This window comes from Trichomycterus rosablanca, chromosome 6, assembly GCF_030014385.1.
Source record: "Trichomycterus rosablanca isolate fTriRos1 chromosome 6, fTriRos1.hap1, whole genome shotgun sequence".
Lineage (NCBI taxonomy): Eukaryota > Metazoa > Chordata > Actinopteri > Siluriformes > Trichomycteridae > Trichomycterus > Trichomycterus rosablanca.
In genome coordinates, this window is record NC_085993.1 from 50,988,325 (window position 1) to 51,005,811 (window position 17,487).

At 44.9% G+C, this 17,487-nt stretch overlaps 1 protein-coding gene across 1 annotated transcript in view; it reads left to right on the forward strand.

Annotated features, from left to right (window-relative positions):
• raver2 (ribonucleoprotein, PTB-binding 2) overlaps positions 1–17,487 on the forward strand; it is a 76,945-nt gene that overhangs the window by 55,991 nt on the left and 3,467 nt on the right. The window contains exons 6-13 of the mRNA XM_062998168.1: positions 525–604; positions 1,414–1,512; positions 4,893–5,007; positions 5,869–6,095; positions 6,429–6,537; positions 8,975–9,123; positions 13,258–13,359; positions 13,447–13,569. Of these exons, the coding sequence (XP_062854238.1) occupies positions 525–604; positions 1,414–1,512; positions 4,893–5,007; positions 5,869–6,095; positions 6,429–6,537; positions 8,975–9,123; positions 13,258–13,359; positions 13,447–13,569 (1,004 nt within the window). The remainder of the gene's footprint in view (positions 1–524; positions 605–1,413; positions 1,513–4,892; positions 5,008–5,868; positions 6,096–6,428; positions 6,538–8,974; positions 9,124–13,257; positions 13,360–13,446; positions 13,570–17,487) is intronic.

The window sequence follows — 17,487 nt, forward strand, 5'->3', positions numbered from 1 at the left end:
GGTCCACTAAGGCTCAACCTTTCCTGGATGCTGCTTTTGTACCAAACCATGATTACAATCACCTGCTTAACATCACATCATTATTTAGTTTGTTTGGAATGTGTTGCAGGCCTAAAATGCAGGACTGATTTGGGGTATTATGAGCATTTCATCTCTTTATCATAATAAAATTCCATTTCAGTGTGGTCACATGATCAGTACTAATCAGACCAGGTCCGTTCCTTGATGAAAATCTAATCATGTATTAAAATGAACCTTTTTTTTTTTTTTTGGTTGGGAGGATAAATGAGCTACGGAAGGCCTGAAGCCGGAGCTTAAAGAGAGCCCCAAATATAGCTCATGATTAAATCTAATCCTAAATTTCTCTACCTGTTCTGGAACGAGAACATAATAAGAGGAGAGAATGGACCTTCGACGACCCTTCCTTCTACTTTTACTGCATTTTTACTCATTATTCTTTTTATTTCTGGTGTTCCCCACCACACTGACATTTGTTCTGTTCTCTGTTTTTATTTTTTAATCAGGGAAATTTCGTGCTCAGGCTGTTCCTGTCTTCCGACCGCCGCTGACTGCCGCACTCCTTCAGCTTGGAAAAGCGCAGCAGGTACGGAACCATCGAACATATACACTGATCAGCCATAACATTAAAACCACCTCCTCATTTCTACACTCACTGTCCATTTTATCAGCTCCACTTACCATATAGAAGCACTTTGTAGTTCTACAATTACTGACTGTAGTCCATCTGTTTCTCTGCATGCTTTGCTAGCCCCTTTCATGCTGTTCTTCAATGGTCAGGACCCCCACAGGACCACCACAGAGCAGGTATTATTTAGGTGGTGGATCATTCTCAGCACTGCAGTGACACTGACATGGTGGTGGTGTGTTAGTGTGTGTTGTGCTGGTATGAGTGGAATTTTTAAACACCGTGTCCACTCACTGTCCACTCTATTAGACACTCCTACCTAGTCGGTCCACCTTGTAGATGTAAAGTCAGAGACGATCGCTCATCTATTGCTGCTGTTTGAGTCGCTCATCTTCTAGACCTTCATCAGTGCTCACAGGACGCTGCCCACGGGGCGCTGTTGGCTGGATATTTTTGGTTGGTGGACTATTCTCAGTCCAGCAGTGACAGTGAGGTATTTAAAACCTCCACTCATACCAGCACAACACACACTAACACACCAGCACCATGTCAGTGTCACTTCAGTGCTGAGAATCATCCACCACCTAAATAATACCTGCGATAATTATCATTTACTACTTAAAACATGTAGATATGCTGAGGCCATGATTGCCAGTAGTCATATTCCAATCTCTGTTAATGGTGGAATCTTCCGCCGTCCTATAAGCTCACTGATGGGAGTATATAGGATGATTATTTGCTGTCCTTCTTATCACACTTCTCTTTAGAACGCCATGCTGGGGAACGGGTTTGTTCTGCAGAACCTTCTTCACATGCACATGGCGCAGCAGCAGCTCCTGCACATCAAGGACAAGCACGTCGCTAATGTAAGTGTGGGTGGTGCCGAGGTTCTAATCTGAGCATGTGTTTGTTTTGTACTTGGATGAGCCGAAACATTAGGACCACCCGCCTAACATGCTGTCAAAATAGATCTGAGGAGTCCTGTGGTGTCTGGTCTGACCAGTTAACCCATTACCATCACTCCCATGTCCAGGTCCGATGCCCGAGTGCCCACTGTAGGTGCTTTTGACAGTAGACAGTGGTCAGTTTGGACTCTTCAGTTGGTCAGTGACTCATGTCAGTTTATTGCGATACATTCAGCTCATCACCAGTATTTTTTCTCCCCGTTTCTCCCAATTTAGTCATAGCCAATTACTCTTCCCCTCCTGGAGACCCCACTGGCGTATGAGGAGGGTATATTTGCCTGACACGTGCTTCCTCCGATGATCTCCACGTTCCTCCACTTCTGTACAGGCGCCTTGTGCCAGAGATGTTCACAATTCACAAAATACGAGTCACGAGTCAGTATAATCTACACAAAACATATATTATAAATGTAGCGCAGAAATAAATAAATAATCTGTAAGTTCAGATAAAAACAACAACAGATTAGCGAGTGTATTTAGCCGTTTTACTTCGTGTCTTTACTTTCCTCCTCATTGTGTAAATGAATGTAATTTCTGTAACAAGAAGGTTCCAGTTAAAAGCTTCAACTGATACGTTTTGTTTTCATTACAGAACAAAAGCGCTCGATAAATCACGGCACAGCGGCCAAAATCCCAAACACAGCAAAAACCATCATAACCGCTGCTTACCTGAGCTTCTGTTCTTCCAGATGCTATTACATTTATAAGCGTGCGTCCCGTTAGGAACAGAATCCGTTATTTTGTAAATGTGCTTATAATTAAAAACCTCCAAACTTTTCCCGGTCGTGAAGTAAAACAGGAAGTCGTTAGAAAGCCGATCGAGCGTTTCATTACCACGTCATCTGTGTGACGCAAACTGAATAAATGCAAATAACAGCATTTCTTACTAACAATTACAATCAGAAGCTCTGATTGGTTCAGAAAGCGGCTCTTTTAACCGTTAGTGCCGATTCTGTAGGAGCGTTCCATTCACCCCGGTCGTTCCTGTGAAGTGCACTACGTAGAGTATTCCACCATTTTAAGTAAGATTCCAATCCAAAATAGGCAGTAGGGAGCAACGCTTCATCACTACGCTGGAAGCTGGCTGGAACATTTACACATTGCGTACTATGCGGGTTAAAACGGCCGGAGCGTTATTATGACACGATCAGAATGATGTCGGATCATATATATATAATTGTCACACGTAACTAATGTTAACACATGCTGACGCTAGGGACTCTTGTTGTTTCCGAGTCATTTTTTGTGAGTCATGAGTCGAGTCATTTGAAACGAGTCCGAGTCGAGTCTGAAATCTCTGTGTGTGCAGACTCGAGTCCCCATCTCTGCTTCGGGCTACTAACCAGGGTCCTTACACAGCATTGAACACCCCACCCCGCTTTTTTTAGTCCGGTCTTTTCCCACCCAGCAGACTTTAGTGGCGGAATTTGTGCCCGCTAGGGGGCGCCCAGTCGATCAGAAGCAGAGCAGAGAATCGAACTCGGGGAGTCCAGAATCCCGCTGCGCCACCTCATTGTAATATAAATACTATCGGTCATTTATTTATTTATGGTAAACGTGTCACCGGCGTCCTCATTTTTACCCGAATATCAGATGTATTGTGATTTTTTTTCTTACCAAATTGATGCCATTAAGAACTAATTTTATTTGAATGCGCTGAATATTTCAGCATCCATAAGGACGCCGCCGAATTTGAGATGTTTAGAATTCTAGATGTATCGGCTTCATATCCGAAGCGAAGCGCACCACTCGGCGATGCTGTATTTATTCCTGAGAGGATTTATCGCTCCGTTTCTAAATCCGTCTCCATAATGAAAGCCGTAACTTTACTCGGGAAGCCATTACGTTCGTTTAGCTCGTTTACCGCCGAGGATCGGAGAACCCGGGGGCTGAAACTTCTAGTTTTATTTAATAATGCGCAATAACAGGTCCCGTCAGCTCGGAGAAAGGATGAGAGAAGGAGCCGGATGATTGTTTGCGCTCGTGGCTCTGATTGACGCTGCTCTGCGTATTTTAATTCATTTTCTTCGCGGTTCAACTGTGTTCGGGTCCAGAAATGCCTGACCAGGACTTTTACATTTAATAAACAACAAATAGAACTACAAGCAGACGTGTAAGAAAATCAGACAAAAATAATCAAATGTTTTTTTTTTTTTTTGTGCTTTTTCCTCTGAGAAACACACGGTGTAAGGCAGGAATATCCTGGACAGGGTGCTAATTTATCAGAGAGAAATAGCCAATCGTGTATGTGTAGGTGCCAGGCTGGCTGACAGCACAGCTGGGATTCGAACCTGCATCTCTGAGCTGGTGGGTTTCCTGCGCCACATACAGTCAAGCCGGAAAGTCTGCACGCCCCTTTCACCTTCTCCACGTTTTATTACGTTACAGACTCGTTCTATAATAGATTGAGTTCATTTTTAGGTCACAATGACAAACTGAAAGCAGAGTTTTTGACATTTGTGCTCATTTATTAAAAATCATAATGTAAAATATCATATGTACACAAGTGTGCACACCCTTTGATATGACACCCAAAAGGTGCAGTTTGTTTTCACTAATACTGCTTGAGATGTTTCTACAATTAAATTGGAGTTCACCTGTGGTCAATTCAATAGATTGGACATGATTGGGGATTCATACACCTGCCTATATAAGGTCCCACAGTCGACAATGCATATCAGAGCAAACTCCAAGCCATGGGGTCAAAGGGATTATCTGTAGACCTCAGAAACAGGATTGTGTCGAGGCACAGATCTGGAGAAGGTTACAGAAACATTGCTGCAGCTTTACACGTCCCAAAGAGCACAGCGGCCTCCATCGTTCACTAATAGAAGAAATTTGGAACCACCGAAAATCTTCCTAGACCTGAAGCCGCCCGGCCAAACTGAGCGATCGGGGAAGACGGGCCTTGGACAGGGAGGTGAGCAGGAACCCGAGGGTCACTCTGACAGAGCTCCAGCGTATCCTTGTGGAGATGAGAGAACCTATCAGAAGATCAACCATCCAGGCAGCACTCCACAAATCACGCCTTTATGGCCAGACGGAAGCCACTCCTTAGTAAAAGGCACATGACAGCCCGTCTGGACTCTCAGACCATGAGAAACAAGATTCTCTGGTCTGATGAGTTACATTATCTCATGTTATCTTGTGTTATGTTATCTTATCTTATATACTTTGCAGTTTGTGACTATTTCTAAAGAAGAAAAATAAGAATCATTATTATTAATTATTTATTCCCCCATCCTCGTATCTCTGTCTCTGTTTCTCTGTCTCCTCTTCAGCTTCCTAGTCTGTTAGGAGACCCTTCCAGATTACTTCTCCATAAAGTCCTGTCCCTGAGAGGCGCTGCCCCGGTACCGCTGGTGAAAGGACGGATGGGTGACTCTCCCAGCGCTGGTGAGTGTTGAAGGCTAAATGTAGGCAGCTGGATTCCCTTCCTGAACTGGCAACCTACAAAGTGGGTAGCGCTGTCACATCACAGCAAGATGGGCATGGGTTCGATTCCAGCCGGGCAGCATGTTCTTTCCGTGTAGGGCAGTTGTAGCCTAGCAGTTAAGGTACTGGACTAGTAAGCAGAAGGTTGCTGGTTCAAACCCCACCACTGCCAGGTTACCACTGTTGGGCCCTTGAGCAAGGCCCTTAACCCTCAATTGCTCAGACTGTGTAGTGTAAGTCGCTTTGGATAAAAGCGTCTGCCAAATGCCGAAAATGCTAATGTGTTGCTTTCCTCCGGGTGCTCCGGTTTCCTCCCACAAGTCCAAATTGGAGATGTGTGTCTAGGGTGTTTTCTTGCTGTTCGTCCAATGAATTGGACCCACCGCATCCCTGACCAGACTAAAGTCTTAGAATGCTCATGTAAACTTGTAATAAAATACAAATACAATTTCGTTTGTAAACATTTCTAGTGGTGCAAAATGTTTTCCATTAACCACTTTATCCTGGTCAGAGTCTCTGTGTGTCCGGTTCCAGGAATCATCCAGTCTTTCACTACCCTATATGACAGAGTACTTCAGAAAACTGTCGTTACTTAACACAGGTCACCGCTGCATTAAGAAATGCAATTTTAAACTATTACACAAAGAGAAAGTCGTCAGTTCTGCATCAGTTCTGACATTTAGCATGGCATGGGGGGCATCTGTACCCATGGCATGGTACCATTGATGCTGATGAGAGACAAATCCACTGCACAACCTTTTCCCTTTAAACACATTTTAGTGAGGTTATCGTGCTAAAATTCTCTTCTCTCGTGATTTTTAGAGTCGTCTCAGGATTCAGGCGTCTTCACCACGGACGGCTCTTGCTCAGGTCCAGCCGATCAGAATGGCGTGTCGGGTTCGTCCGCGGTCCTCGACAGACACCCTTCGCTGTCAGCGGGGTCGACCCACGCTCACTGCCAGATACCAAACTCCAGCGCTGGATTAGGCAAAGCGCAGATAATCCCAAATAACTACGGAACCACCACAGAGAACAGCAGCGTTTGTACTGTGAGTTCTTCTCTTCTCATTAGTAAATACTAGCATTTATTAAAATTAGTGTTTCCTAAAGCTCTCATTAATTAATACTAGTGTTTATTACAATTCTCATTAGTAAATTTTAGTGTTTATTAAAATATTTATTATTAAATACTAGTGTTTATTAAAATATTTATTATTAAATACTAGTGTTTATTACAGTTGTTTTTATTAAATACTAATGTTTCCTAAAGTGTACGGTCACATATTACTAATCGTTATTTCAATGGACACTACCTGCATGTCAGTCGGATAGTAAATGGGAATACTGGGAATACTGGGATTTATCATGTTTTCTCTCTCCAGACATCCAGTTTCCAGACGTCTCTGCTGGGAGAACCACCTAAAGAGGTCAAACTGCCCTCCAACCCCTACCTGAACATGGCCAGCGTGCTGCCTGGAGTCATACTGCAAGGTATCCACACACACACACACACACACACACACACACACACACACACACACACACACACACATACATAAGAGCGATTTAGCAGCTCCAGTTAACCTGACTGCACGTCTTTGTACTGTCACGTGGAGAACATGCAAACTCCACACAGAAACCATTACAGCTGGGATTCAAACCCAGGACCTTCTTGCTGTAAGGCGACAGTGTTTAAGCCATGCCTACTGCTAACGGGCATACAAAACCAACCCAGGTCGAGTCTCAGTGGCGCCACCGGCCTGGTCAGGCTCTCTGCAGACAAAACACCCTGTGCCTGAGGGAGGACAGGTCAGATTAGGAGTCATCTCCTCGCGGCTAGCTCACGGCACTTCCCGTCCAGTCTGGGTGGCACGCATGTGGCAGCAATGTAGGCTAGTGGTTAAGGTTCTGGACTAGTAATCAGAATGTTGCTGGTTCAAGCCCCATCACTGTCAGGTTGCCACTGTATACTGTCACAATTGTAAGTCGCTATGGATAAAAGCGTCTACTGCACATGTAAATAAGGATTCGGAAATAATTGGGATAAAAAGGAGGGAAATGCCCAACCTCCCCATAATAAACCAAACAAAACACACACACACACACACACACACACACACACACTTTAAATACACTTACACATTGAATCGTTCCCCCTGAGCCAGAGCTGAAATAAGTGTGAGGTTTGTAATCACTGTTGACACTAAACATTTCCTCTTGAGGGCCCCATAACATTCTCATTACAATACATCCCCAACGGATCACACACACACACACACACACACACACACACTGTCTTGTTGGTACTGTCAGTTACATTAATAACGACGCCCAGCCACTCTGGTCTCCGCTGTTCCAGCTCCAAACACACCTGATTGCACAGACCTCAGGTGTGTGTGTATGTGTGTGTGTCTGTGTGTGTGTGTGTGTGTGTGTGTGGACTGGCAGGAGACCCAGAAGACCAGACTGTGATGTTTATAATTTATACCCTGTATGCCAGGCTGTTTGTGTGCTCGAGGCCACACGGCCACCAGAGTGCCGACGGCTGGCAGGTTCAAACCACAATGCCCGTGTGTGTGTGTTCTCGTGTGTCCTTGTGTGTGTGTGTGTGTGTGTGTGTGTTGGCGTTTGCCCTGCTGCCCCGCCTGCAGCCTTGGGTTTCAGCTGTGCCCGTCAGAAGCCGTAAGCACCACATTACTGTCTCCTGCTGGTCCAGTGTTATTTCAGATACCAGCCATACATATGCTGTCATCTTTTGACTGAATGGGTACAAATTCCCACAGACACACTTAAAAGTCAGATGAGCGGCTGCTGTTCTAGCTGAAAAGATCACACAGAGGTCACTCTAACCTAATACAATTTTAATTTGTTTTTGAAATAGGACGTCAGTCAAGCTTATAGCCAAGTCATAGTCATATATATACACCGATCAGCCGTAACATTAAAACCACCTCCTTGTTTCTACACTCACTGTCCATGTTATCAGCTCCACTTACCATATAGAAGCACTTTGTAGTTCTACAATTACTGACTGTAGTCCATCTGTTTTACCCTGTTCTTCAATGCTCAGGACCCCCACAGGACCACCACAGAGCAGGTATTATTTAGGTGGTGGATCATTCTCAGCACTGCAGTGACACTGACGTGTGTTAGTGTGTGTTGTGCTGGTACGAGTGGATCAGACACAGCAGCGCTTCTGGAGTTTTTAAACACCTCACTGTCACTGCTGGACTGAGAATAGTCCACCAACCAAAAATCTCCAGCCAACAGCGCCCCGTGACCACTGATGAAGGTCTAGAATATGACCGACTCAAACAGCAGCAATAGATGAGCGATCGTCTCTGACTTTACATCTACAAGGTGGACCGACTAGGTAGGAGTGTCTAATAGAGTGGACAGTGAGTGGACACGGTATTTAAAAATTCCATACCAGCACAACACACACTAACACACCACCACCATGTCAGTGTCACTGCAGTGCTGAGAATCATCCACCACCTAAATAATACCTGCTCTGTGGTGGTCCTGTGATGGTCCTGACCATTGAAGAACAGCATGAAAGGGGGCTAACAAAGCATGTAGAGAAACAGATGGACTACAGTCAGTAATTGTAGAACTACAAGTGCTTCTATGTGGTAAGTGGAGCTGATAAAATGGACAGTGAGTGTAGAAACGAGGACGTGGAGGCTCCGGGGTCTCAGGGACCTTAAACAGAACACATGGCTGCATCGGAATCACAGCTGTAGGGTTCGTGTTGTGTTGCTTAACTACTCTGGGTAAAACAGCACAAACAGAAATGATTCATGCTTTTACTTAAATGTCACACCGAGATGTAAATCACTGTAAGTGTGATGTGCCGTACATGGTGCCCTGTTCTGTACCGTACATGACTGTGTAATTATGTGTGTGTGTGTGTGTGTGTGTGTAGCGACGTGCAGCAGCAGCAGCAGTAAAACCCAGACCGTGAGTGGGACCTACGCGCCAGTCGTGCCTCCGGCTGCCCTCCCGAGCACCCAGTACACCACGGAGTGCAACAGCACAGAGTACACACACCAGTACACCCAGCAATACTCGCAGGTAACCGTTACGCTCCTGAACGTCCACCATGGTGGAGACCCGTGTGTGTTTACTCGCTTTGTTCCTGGAGATCTGGCTTCCAAAATCCGGGACTCCGCACTGACGGGTGAAAAGATGTGGTCTGTGACTGTGTGCATGGGGGCGCGATAGTCTCAGTTCTTACCTATTAGTGGAATCAGCAATGTTTCGAAGAGGATATATTTGCCCAACATGCGCTCCAACGCCTGCACACTCCACCGACCCCTTCTTATTTGCCCGTACTTTGGTGGATCGGTGCGTGAGGTCAGTCTCGCGCATGGAGAGTCACGCGCTCCACGTTCCTCCACTTCTACAGGTTCCTCCGGCTACTAACCAGGGTCCTTACACAGCGTCGAAGACCCCACCATATTTTAAGTACGTTTTTTTCCCACCCAGCAGACTACTGGCCAGTTGTGAGCCAATTGTGCCCTCTAGGCGGTGCCCAGTTGATCAGCAGCGCCAACAAAATATGATAAATTGTGTTTTTTAATCACTGCAGTAATCCTGTGTTGCACGTTTTTTCCGAAGCGATCTGTGGACAAGAATTAGGGACGAAAAATTAGGAGGGAAGTCAGACGGGAACCAATGTTGATGCACCGTTCGAATCTCGGTTGTAATAGGTGTCTACACAGACATGATTGGCTGTGTCTGAGGGGAGGGATGGCTGAACAGCCTAGCCATTGGGAGTGGGGTGCTCGAGTGGCGCAGTGCTAAAACACACTAGCCCACCAGCGCTGAGATCTCGAGCTATCAAGGACGAATCTCAGCCGGGCACTTGATTGGCTCGTGTCTGTAACTGGCAGGATAACGGCTCAATAATACTAATCAGCGTTCGCCTCATGGCCTCTGTCGTGGCTTCTGTATTATTAGCATTTCTGCATTTATTTGCAGGAATCATTTATCATGATTCAGTTACACGCGTGTGTATGTGAGTCAGTTTCTGTCTCCAGTTCGTTGGAATTGAGGTACTGACGAGGATTAACAGACTTTAACACAGTTTTCCGTCTTGGAAAGAGAGAGAGAGAGAGAGCGAGAGAGAGAGAGAGAGAGAGAGCGTGGACGATGGAGAGAGGAACGGAGGAAGAAGACCGAGCGAGGGGAGGAAGGTTTGGCTGTGAATCGTTTTGTCCCATCTGCTCCTTCACTCCCCCGCAATCCACAGCTTTTCAGAGAGAGAAACGGCGGCAAGCTTTCACACAGGATGGAGAGGCAGAGAGAGCAAATGAGAGAGCGCGAGAGAGAGCGCGCGAGAGAGATGTCGATGTGAAAGCATTAGTGACTCCAGACCTGCCCGAGCGTCACTGTTGACCCTCGACTGTACAGTATGTCCGACTGAATCAGACAGTCGTTGATCAGGAACACTCACCGTCTATGCACCTTCTATCACCTTCTTTGGCCACTTCTTTTCACCTGCCAGAGGTGGATCCTATATATATACAGTGTATCACAAAAGTGAGTACACCCCTCACATTTCTGCAAATATTTTATTATATCTTTTCATGGGACAACACTATAGAAATAAAACTTGGATATAAGTTAGAGTAGTCAGTGTACAACTTGTATAGCAGTGTAGATTTACTGTCTTCTGAAAATAACTCAACACACAGCCATTAATGTCTAAATAGCTGGCAACATAAGTGAGTACACCCCACAATGAACGTGTCCAAATTGTGCCCAAAGTGTCAATATTTTGTGTGACCACCATTATTATCCAGCACTGCCTTAACCCTCCTGGGCATGGAATTCACCAGAGCTGCACAGGTTGCTACTGGAATCCTCTTCCACTCCTCCATGATGACATCACGGAGCTGGTGGATGTTAGACACCTTGAACTCCTCCACCTTCCACTTGAGGATGCGCCACAGGTGCTCAATTGGGTTTAGTCCATCACCTTTACCTTCAGCTTCCTCAGCAAGGCAGTTGTCATCTTGGAGGTTGTGTTTGGGGTCGTTATCCTGTTGGAAAACTGCCATGAGGCCCAGTTTTCGAAGGCAGGGGATCATGCTCTGTTTCAGAATGTCACAGTACATGTTGGAATTCATGTTTCCCTCAATGAACTGCAGCTCCCCAGTGCCAGCAACACTCATGCAGCCCAAGACCATGATGCTACCACCACCATGCTTGACTGTAGGCAAGATACAGTTGTCTTGGTACTTCTCACCAGGGCGCCGCCACACATGCTGGACACCATCTGAGCCAAACAAGTTTATCTTGGTCTCGTCAGACCACAGGGCATTCCAGTAATCCATGTTCTTGGACTGCTTGTCTTCAGCAAACTGTTTGCGGGCTTTCTTGTGCGTCAGCTTCCTTCTGGGATGACGACCATGCAGACCGAGTTGATGCAGTGTGCGGCGTATGGTCTGAGCACTGACAGGCTGACCTCCCACGTCTTCAACCTCTGCAGCAATGCTGGCAGCACTCATGTGTCTATTTTTTAAAGCCAACCTCTGGATATGACGCCGAACACGTGGACTCAACTTCTTTGGTCGACCCTGGCGAAGCCTGATCCGAGTGGAACCTGTCCTGGAAAACCGCTGTATGACCTTGGCCACCATGCTGTAGCTCAGTTTCAGGGAGTTAGCAATCTTCTTATAGCCCAGGCCATCTTTGTGGAGAGCAACAATTCTATTTCTCACATCCTCAGAGAGTTCTTTGCCATGAGGTGCCATGTTGAATATCCAGTGGCCAGTATGAGAGAATTGTACCCAAAACACCAAATTTAACAGCCCTGCTCCCCATTTACACCTGGGACCTTGACACATGACACCAGGGAGGGACAACGACACATTTGGGCACAATTTGGACATGTTCACTGTGGGGTGTACTCACTTTTGTTGCCAGCTATTTAGACATTAATGGCTGTGTGTTGAGTTATTTTCAGAAGACAGTAAATCTACACTGCTATACAAGCTGTACACTGACTACTCTAAGTTATATCCAAGTTTCATGTCTATAGTGTTGTCCCATGAAAAGATATAATGAAATATTTGCAGAAATGTGAGGGGTGTACTTACTTTTGTGATACACTGTATATATACCGATCAACCATAACATTAAAACCACTCAGTGTCCATTTTATCAGCTCCATTTACCATATAGAAGCACTTTAGATCAGACCCAGCAGCGCTACTGCAGTTTTTAAACACCTCACTGTCACTGCTGGACTGAGAATAGTCCACCAACCAAAAATATCCAGCCACCAGCGCCCCGTGGGCAGCATCCTGTGACCACTGATGAAGATCTCAAAGATGACCGACTCAAACAGCAGCAATAGATGAGCGATCGTCTCTGACTTTACATCTACGAGGTGGACCGACTAGGTAGGAGTGTCTAATAGAGTGGACAGTGAGTGGACACGGTGTTTAAAAACTCCAGCAGCGCTGCTGTGTCTGATCCACTCATACCAGCACAACACACACTAACACACCACCACCATGTCAGTGTCACTGCAGTGCTGAGAATCATCCACCACCTAAATAATACCTGCTCTGTGGGGGTCCTGTGGGGGTCCTGACCATTGAAGAACAGGGTGAAAGCAGGCTATAAAGGTATGCAGAGAAACAGATGGACTACCGTCAGTAATTGTAGAACTACGAAGTGCTTCTATATGGTAAGTGGAGCTGATAAAATGGACAGATCATGGCTGATCAGTGAATGTATATATATACTGTATATATATATAAATCTATCAGGGATTCCTCTTAACTGCTGCAGTTACGACCTCTGCTGGCTGATCGATGGCACTGCACAGAGACGGGGGATAACAGAGATCAGTGCGAGACTCTCTGTGCACAATACGGATCTACGTATGAACTCGCTTTGTGCAGGTGAAAAAAGAAATGGTCAGTACTGCAAATTGTGACCTTTTTGTACCCCTTTTCAGGCAGGAGTGGAGGTCTGCAGCAGCAGTTGGTTAATTTTGATATGGCTAAAAAAAATGTATTCTATTTAAAGAGAAGTGTATAAATTAGGGTAAAATATTGTTTATAAATAAAGCTTCGGTGTGGATAGACACCAGCACATCTGATAAGCTCAGGTGGAAGATCACAGTGCTGCTGGTAGTGTGTGATGTGGATTATTCGTGTGTGTGTGTGTGTGTGTGTGTGTGTATTTCAGGAGGCCATGCAGCAGTGGTACCAACATTACCAGGCGCAGGGTTACGGTAACACAAACCAGGAGAGCACGACGGCGAGTGACTACAGCAAGGAACAGTCTCAGGTAAGCACGAACAAACCGATCAGATAGGGGGCGCTGTGGGTGTCGTTGAAGTCAGTGCTGTATGATTTAAACCCCTTCTGTCCTCAGGCTGTGGTCACGTCCTCGTACGGGGACTACGCTTCGTACGTCCAGGCCTTCAGTCAGTACTACTCTCAGACTCAGATGAGCCAAGCTGCTGCCCCAGCCTACCAGCAGAGAGATCTCAGCAAGGTACACACACACACACACACACCTCTCTGATAACACAGTACCCACCGGGGGCGTCTCTGGGACGGTGAGCTAGGAGAACTTCTGGCCTTTACGTAACAGGTACAGGAAGATTTTTGAAACAAACTGAATATGTAATAATATTAGTTATGTCGTGCGCTGCTCTACAGTGACGTCTAGTGGTGGCTGTAATAAAGAGCCGTGTCTGGTACCCACACATTGCATTAATATAGACCGTTATTAACGCAGATTGATTTGTTTACATATGAAAGCATTGCACTAGGGCTGAAGCAATTCCTCGAGTAATTCGATTGCTAAAAATCATAGATTCAAATTTTTCGCATCGAGGCGTCGTTTAATGCATACAACTACAGTATATACAGCTCACGATACCTCAACCAACATACTGAGAGATCCATCTCACCCTGGACATCATCTGTTCGACCTGCTGCCCTCTGGAAAACGCATCAGGTCCATCACAGCCCGGACGAACAGACTAAAAAACAGTTTCTACCCCAGGGCCATACGGGAACTGAACACTCCCAAACCACACACTAACAACTTACTGACTCTTATAAATCACTGCACAAGTAAAAACTGAACAAACATTGAACTCTGGACTCTCTTTAAACATGGCCAATGCTTCATTTTATTCTGACAGTATTTATATTTATTATGGCTGCACTATTGTTTTTTTTAGAACGTGCAATTTATTCTGTGCAATATCCTAAGCCAATCAGGGCATGTGCAATACCCCACTACTACCTCACTGCTGTGTGTTTTATAGTTTAGTCTTTATTCTTTATACTTAAGATTCTTATACATGCGTGTGTATGGTGTTTCACACTTTTGCACAACGTGTTCACGCTGTGGTCAGGTAACATGAAGAAGCCGAGGGCTGCATCCCAAATCACATTGGCAATTCAAAGTGCTTTACATAAGGAAAAATTAAAAGCATTAAAACATTCCTGAGATCTAGAACCTCAGAAAGACTTCTTGCAAACATTTAGTTACAATTAAGACAACATGAAATTCAAACAAGAGAGATAAAAATTAAGAACATGAAAAATTAAAAGAAAATATTGTAAAATATACCCTACAATTTGGGAAATACGAAATTAAAACAAGAGAGACAAGCAATTAAAACATGAAAAATAAAAGAAAATATAGTAGAATATACACTACAATTTAGAATGTACACTACTCTATAAAAAGAATTATTAAGAGCATGAAAAACTAAAAGAAAAGGGTAATAGCAAAAATTTCGAGCTCAATCATAGGCACAAGAAAAAAGAAAAGTTTTTAACCTGGATTTAAACATTTCTACATTTAAGGAACATCTAATATCTCCTGGCAGTCTGTTCCAGTTACAGTGTATCACAAAAGTGAGTACACCCCTCACATTTCTGCAGATATTTAAGTATATCTTTTCATGGGACAACACTGACAAAATGACACTTTGACACAATGAAAAGTAGTCTGTGTGCAGCTTATATAACAGTGTAAATTTATTCTTCCCTCAAAATAACTCAATATACAGCCATTAATGTCTAAACCACCGGCAACAAAAGTGAGTACACCCCTTAGTGAAAGTTCCTGAAGTGTCAATATTTTGTGTGGCCACCATTATTTCCCAGAACTGCCTTAACTCTCCTGGGCATGTAGTTTACCAGAGCTTCACAGGTTGCCACTGGAATGCTTTTCCACTCCTCCATGACGACATCACGGAGCTGGCGGATATTCGAGACTTCGCGCTCCTCCACCTTCCGCTTGAGGATGCCCCAAAGATGTTCTATTGGGTTTAGGTCTGGAGACATGCTTGGCCAGTCCATCACCTTTACCCTCAGCCTCTTCAATAAAGCAGTGGTCATCTTAGAGGTGTGTTTGGGGTCATTATCATGCTGGAACACTGCCCTGCGACCCAGTTTCCGGAGGGAGGGGATCATGCTCTGCTTCAGTATTTTACAGTACATATTGGAGTTCATGTGTCCCTCAATGAAATGTAACTCCCCAACACCTGCTGCACTCATGCAGCCCCAGACCATGGCATTCCCACCACCATGCTTGACTGTAGGCATGACACACTTATCTTTGTACTCCTCACCTGATTGCCGCCACACATGCTTGAGACCATCTGAACCAAACAAATTAATCTTGGTCTCATCAGACCATAGGACATGGTTCCAGTAATCCATGTCCTTTGTTGACATGTCTTCAGCAAACTGTTTGCGGGCTTTCTTGTGTAGAGACTTCAGAAGAGGCTTCCTTCTGGGGTGACAGCCATGCAGACCAATTTGATGTAGTGTGCGGCGTATGGTCTGAGCACTGACAGGCTGACCCCCCACCTTTTCAAACTCTGCAGCAATGCTGACAGCACTCCTGCGCCTATCTTTCAAAGACAGCAGTTGGATGTGACGCTGAGCACGTGCACTCAGCTTCTTTGGACGACCAACGCGAGGTCTGTTCTGAGTGGACCCTGCTCTTTTAAAACGCTGGATAATCTTGGCCACTGTGCTGCAGCTCAGTTTCAGGGTGTTGGCAATCTTCTTGTAGCCTTGGCCATCTTCATGTAGCGCAACAATTCGTCTTTTAAGATCCTCAGAGAGTTCTTTGCCATGAGGTGCCATGTTGGAACTTTCAGTGACCAGTATGAGAGAGTGTGAGAGCTGTACTACTAAATTGAACACACCTGCTCCCTATGCACACCTGAGACCTAGTAACACTAACAAATCACATTACATTTTGGAGGGAAAATGATAAGCAGTGCTCAATTTGGACATTTAGGGGTGTAGTCTCTTAGGGGTGTACTCACTTTTGTTGCCGGTGGTTTAGACATTAATGGCTGTATATTGAGTTATTTTGAGGGAAGAATAAATTTACACTGTTATATAAGCTGCACACAGACTACTTTTCATTGTGTCAAAAAGTCATTTTGTCAGTGTTGTCCCATGAAAAGATATACTTAAATATCTGCAGAAATGTGAGGGGTGTACTCACTTTTGTGATACACTGTATATGCAGCCCAACAGCTAAATGCTGCTTCACCATGTTTAGTTTGGACTCTGAGCTCAACTAGCTGACCTGAGTCCATGGATCTAAGAGATCTACTAGGTTTATATTCTCTAAACATATCTGAGATGTATTCTGGGCTGAACCCATTCAGTGATCTATAGACCAGTAGCAGCACTTTAAATTCTATTCTGTAACTAACCGGAAGCCAGTGTAGAGATGTTAGAACTGGAGTGATGTGCTCAGTTCTCTTCGTCTTAGTTAAAACTCTAGCAGCAGCGTTCTGAATGAGCTGTAACTGTTTAATGGTCTTTTTGGGAAGTCCAGCTAAGAGACCATTACAATAGTCCACCCTACTGGAGATAAAAGCATGGATGAGCTTCTCTAGGTCTTGTTGGCACACTAGACCCTTGATTTTGGCTATATTTCTAAGATGGTAGAAGGCTGTTTTGGTGATGGTTTTTATATGGCTGGTGAATGTGAGATCTGAGTCTATTAGAACGCCAAGATTTCGGACTTGGTCTTTGGTTTTTAGAGCCCGGGAACTGAGGTGCTCACTGACACTGGTCCTCTTTTCTTTGCTACCAAACACCACAATCTCTGTTTTGTCCTTATTTAACTGTAAAAAATTCTGGCTCATCCAGTTATTGATGTCCTCCAGACACTGACACAGTGAATCTATTGGGCTGTAATCATCTGGTGAGAGAGCCAGATATATCTGTGTGTCATCTGCATAACTATGGTAATCAATGTTGTTAGCCTGTAGCATTTGGCCTAATGGCAGCATATAAAGATTGAACAGAAGAGGTCCGAGAACTGATCCCTGGGGGATTCCACATGTCATAGCCACCATGTCAGATTCACAGCTGCCAATAGTGACGAAGTAACTCCGGTCTTCTAAATAAGACCTGA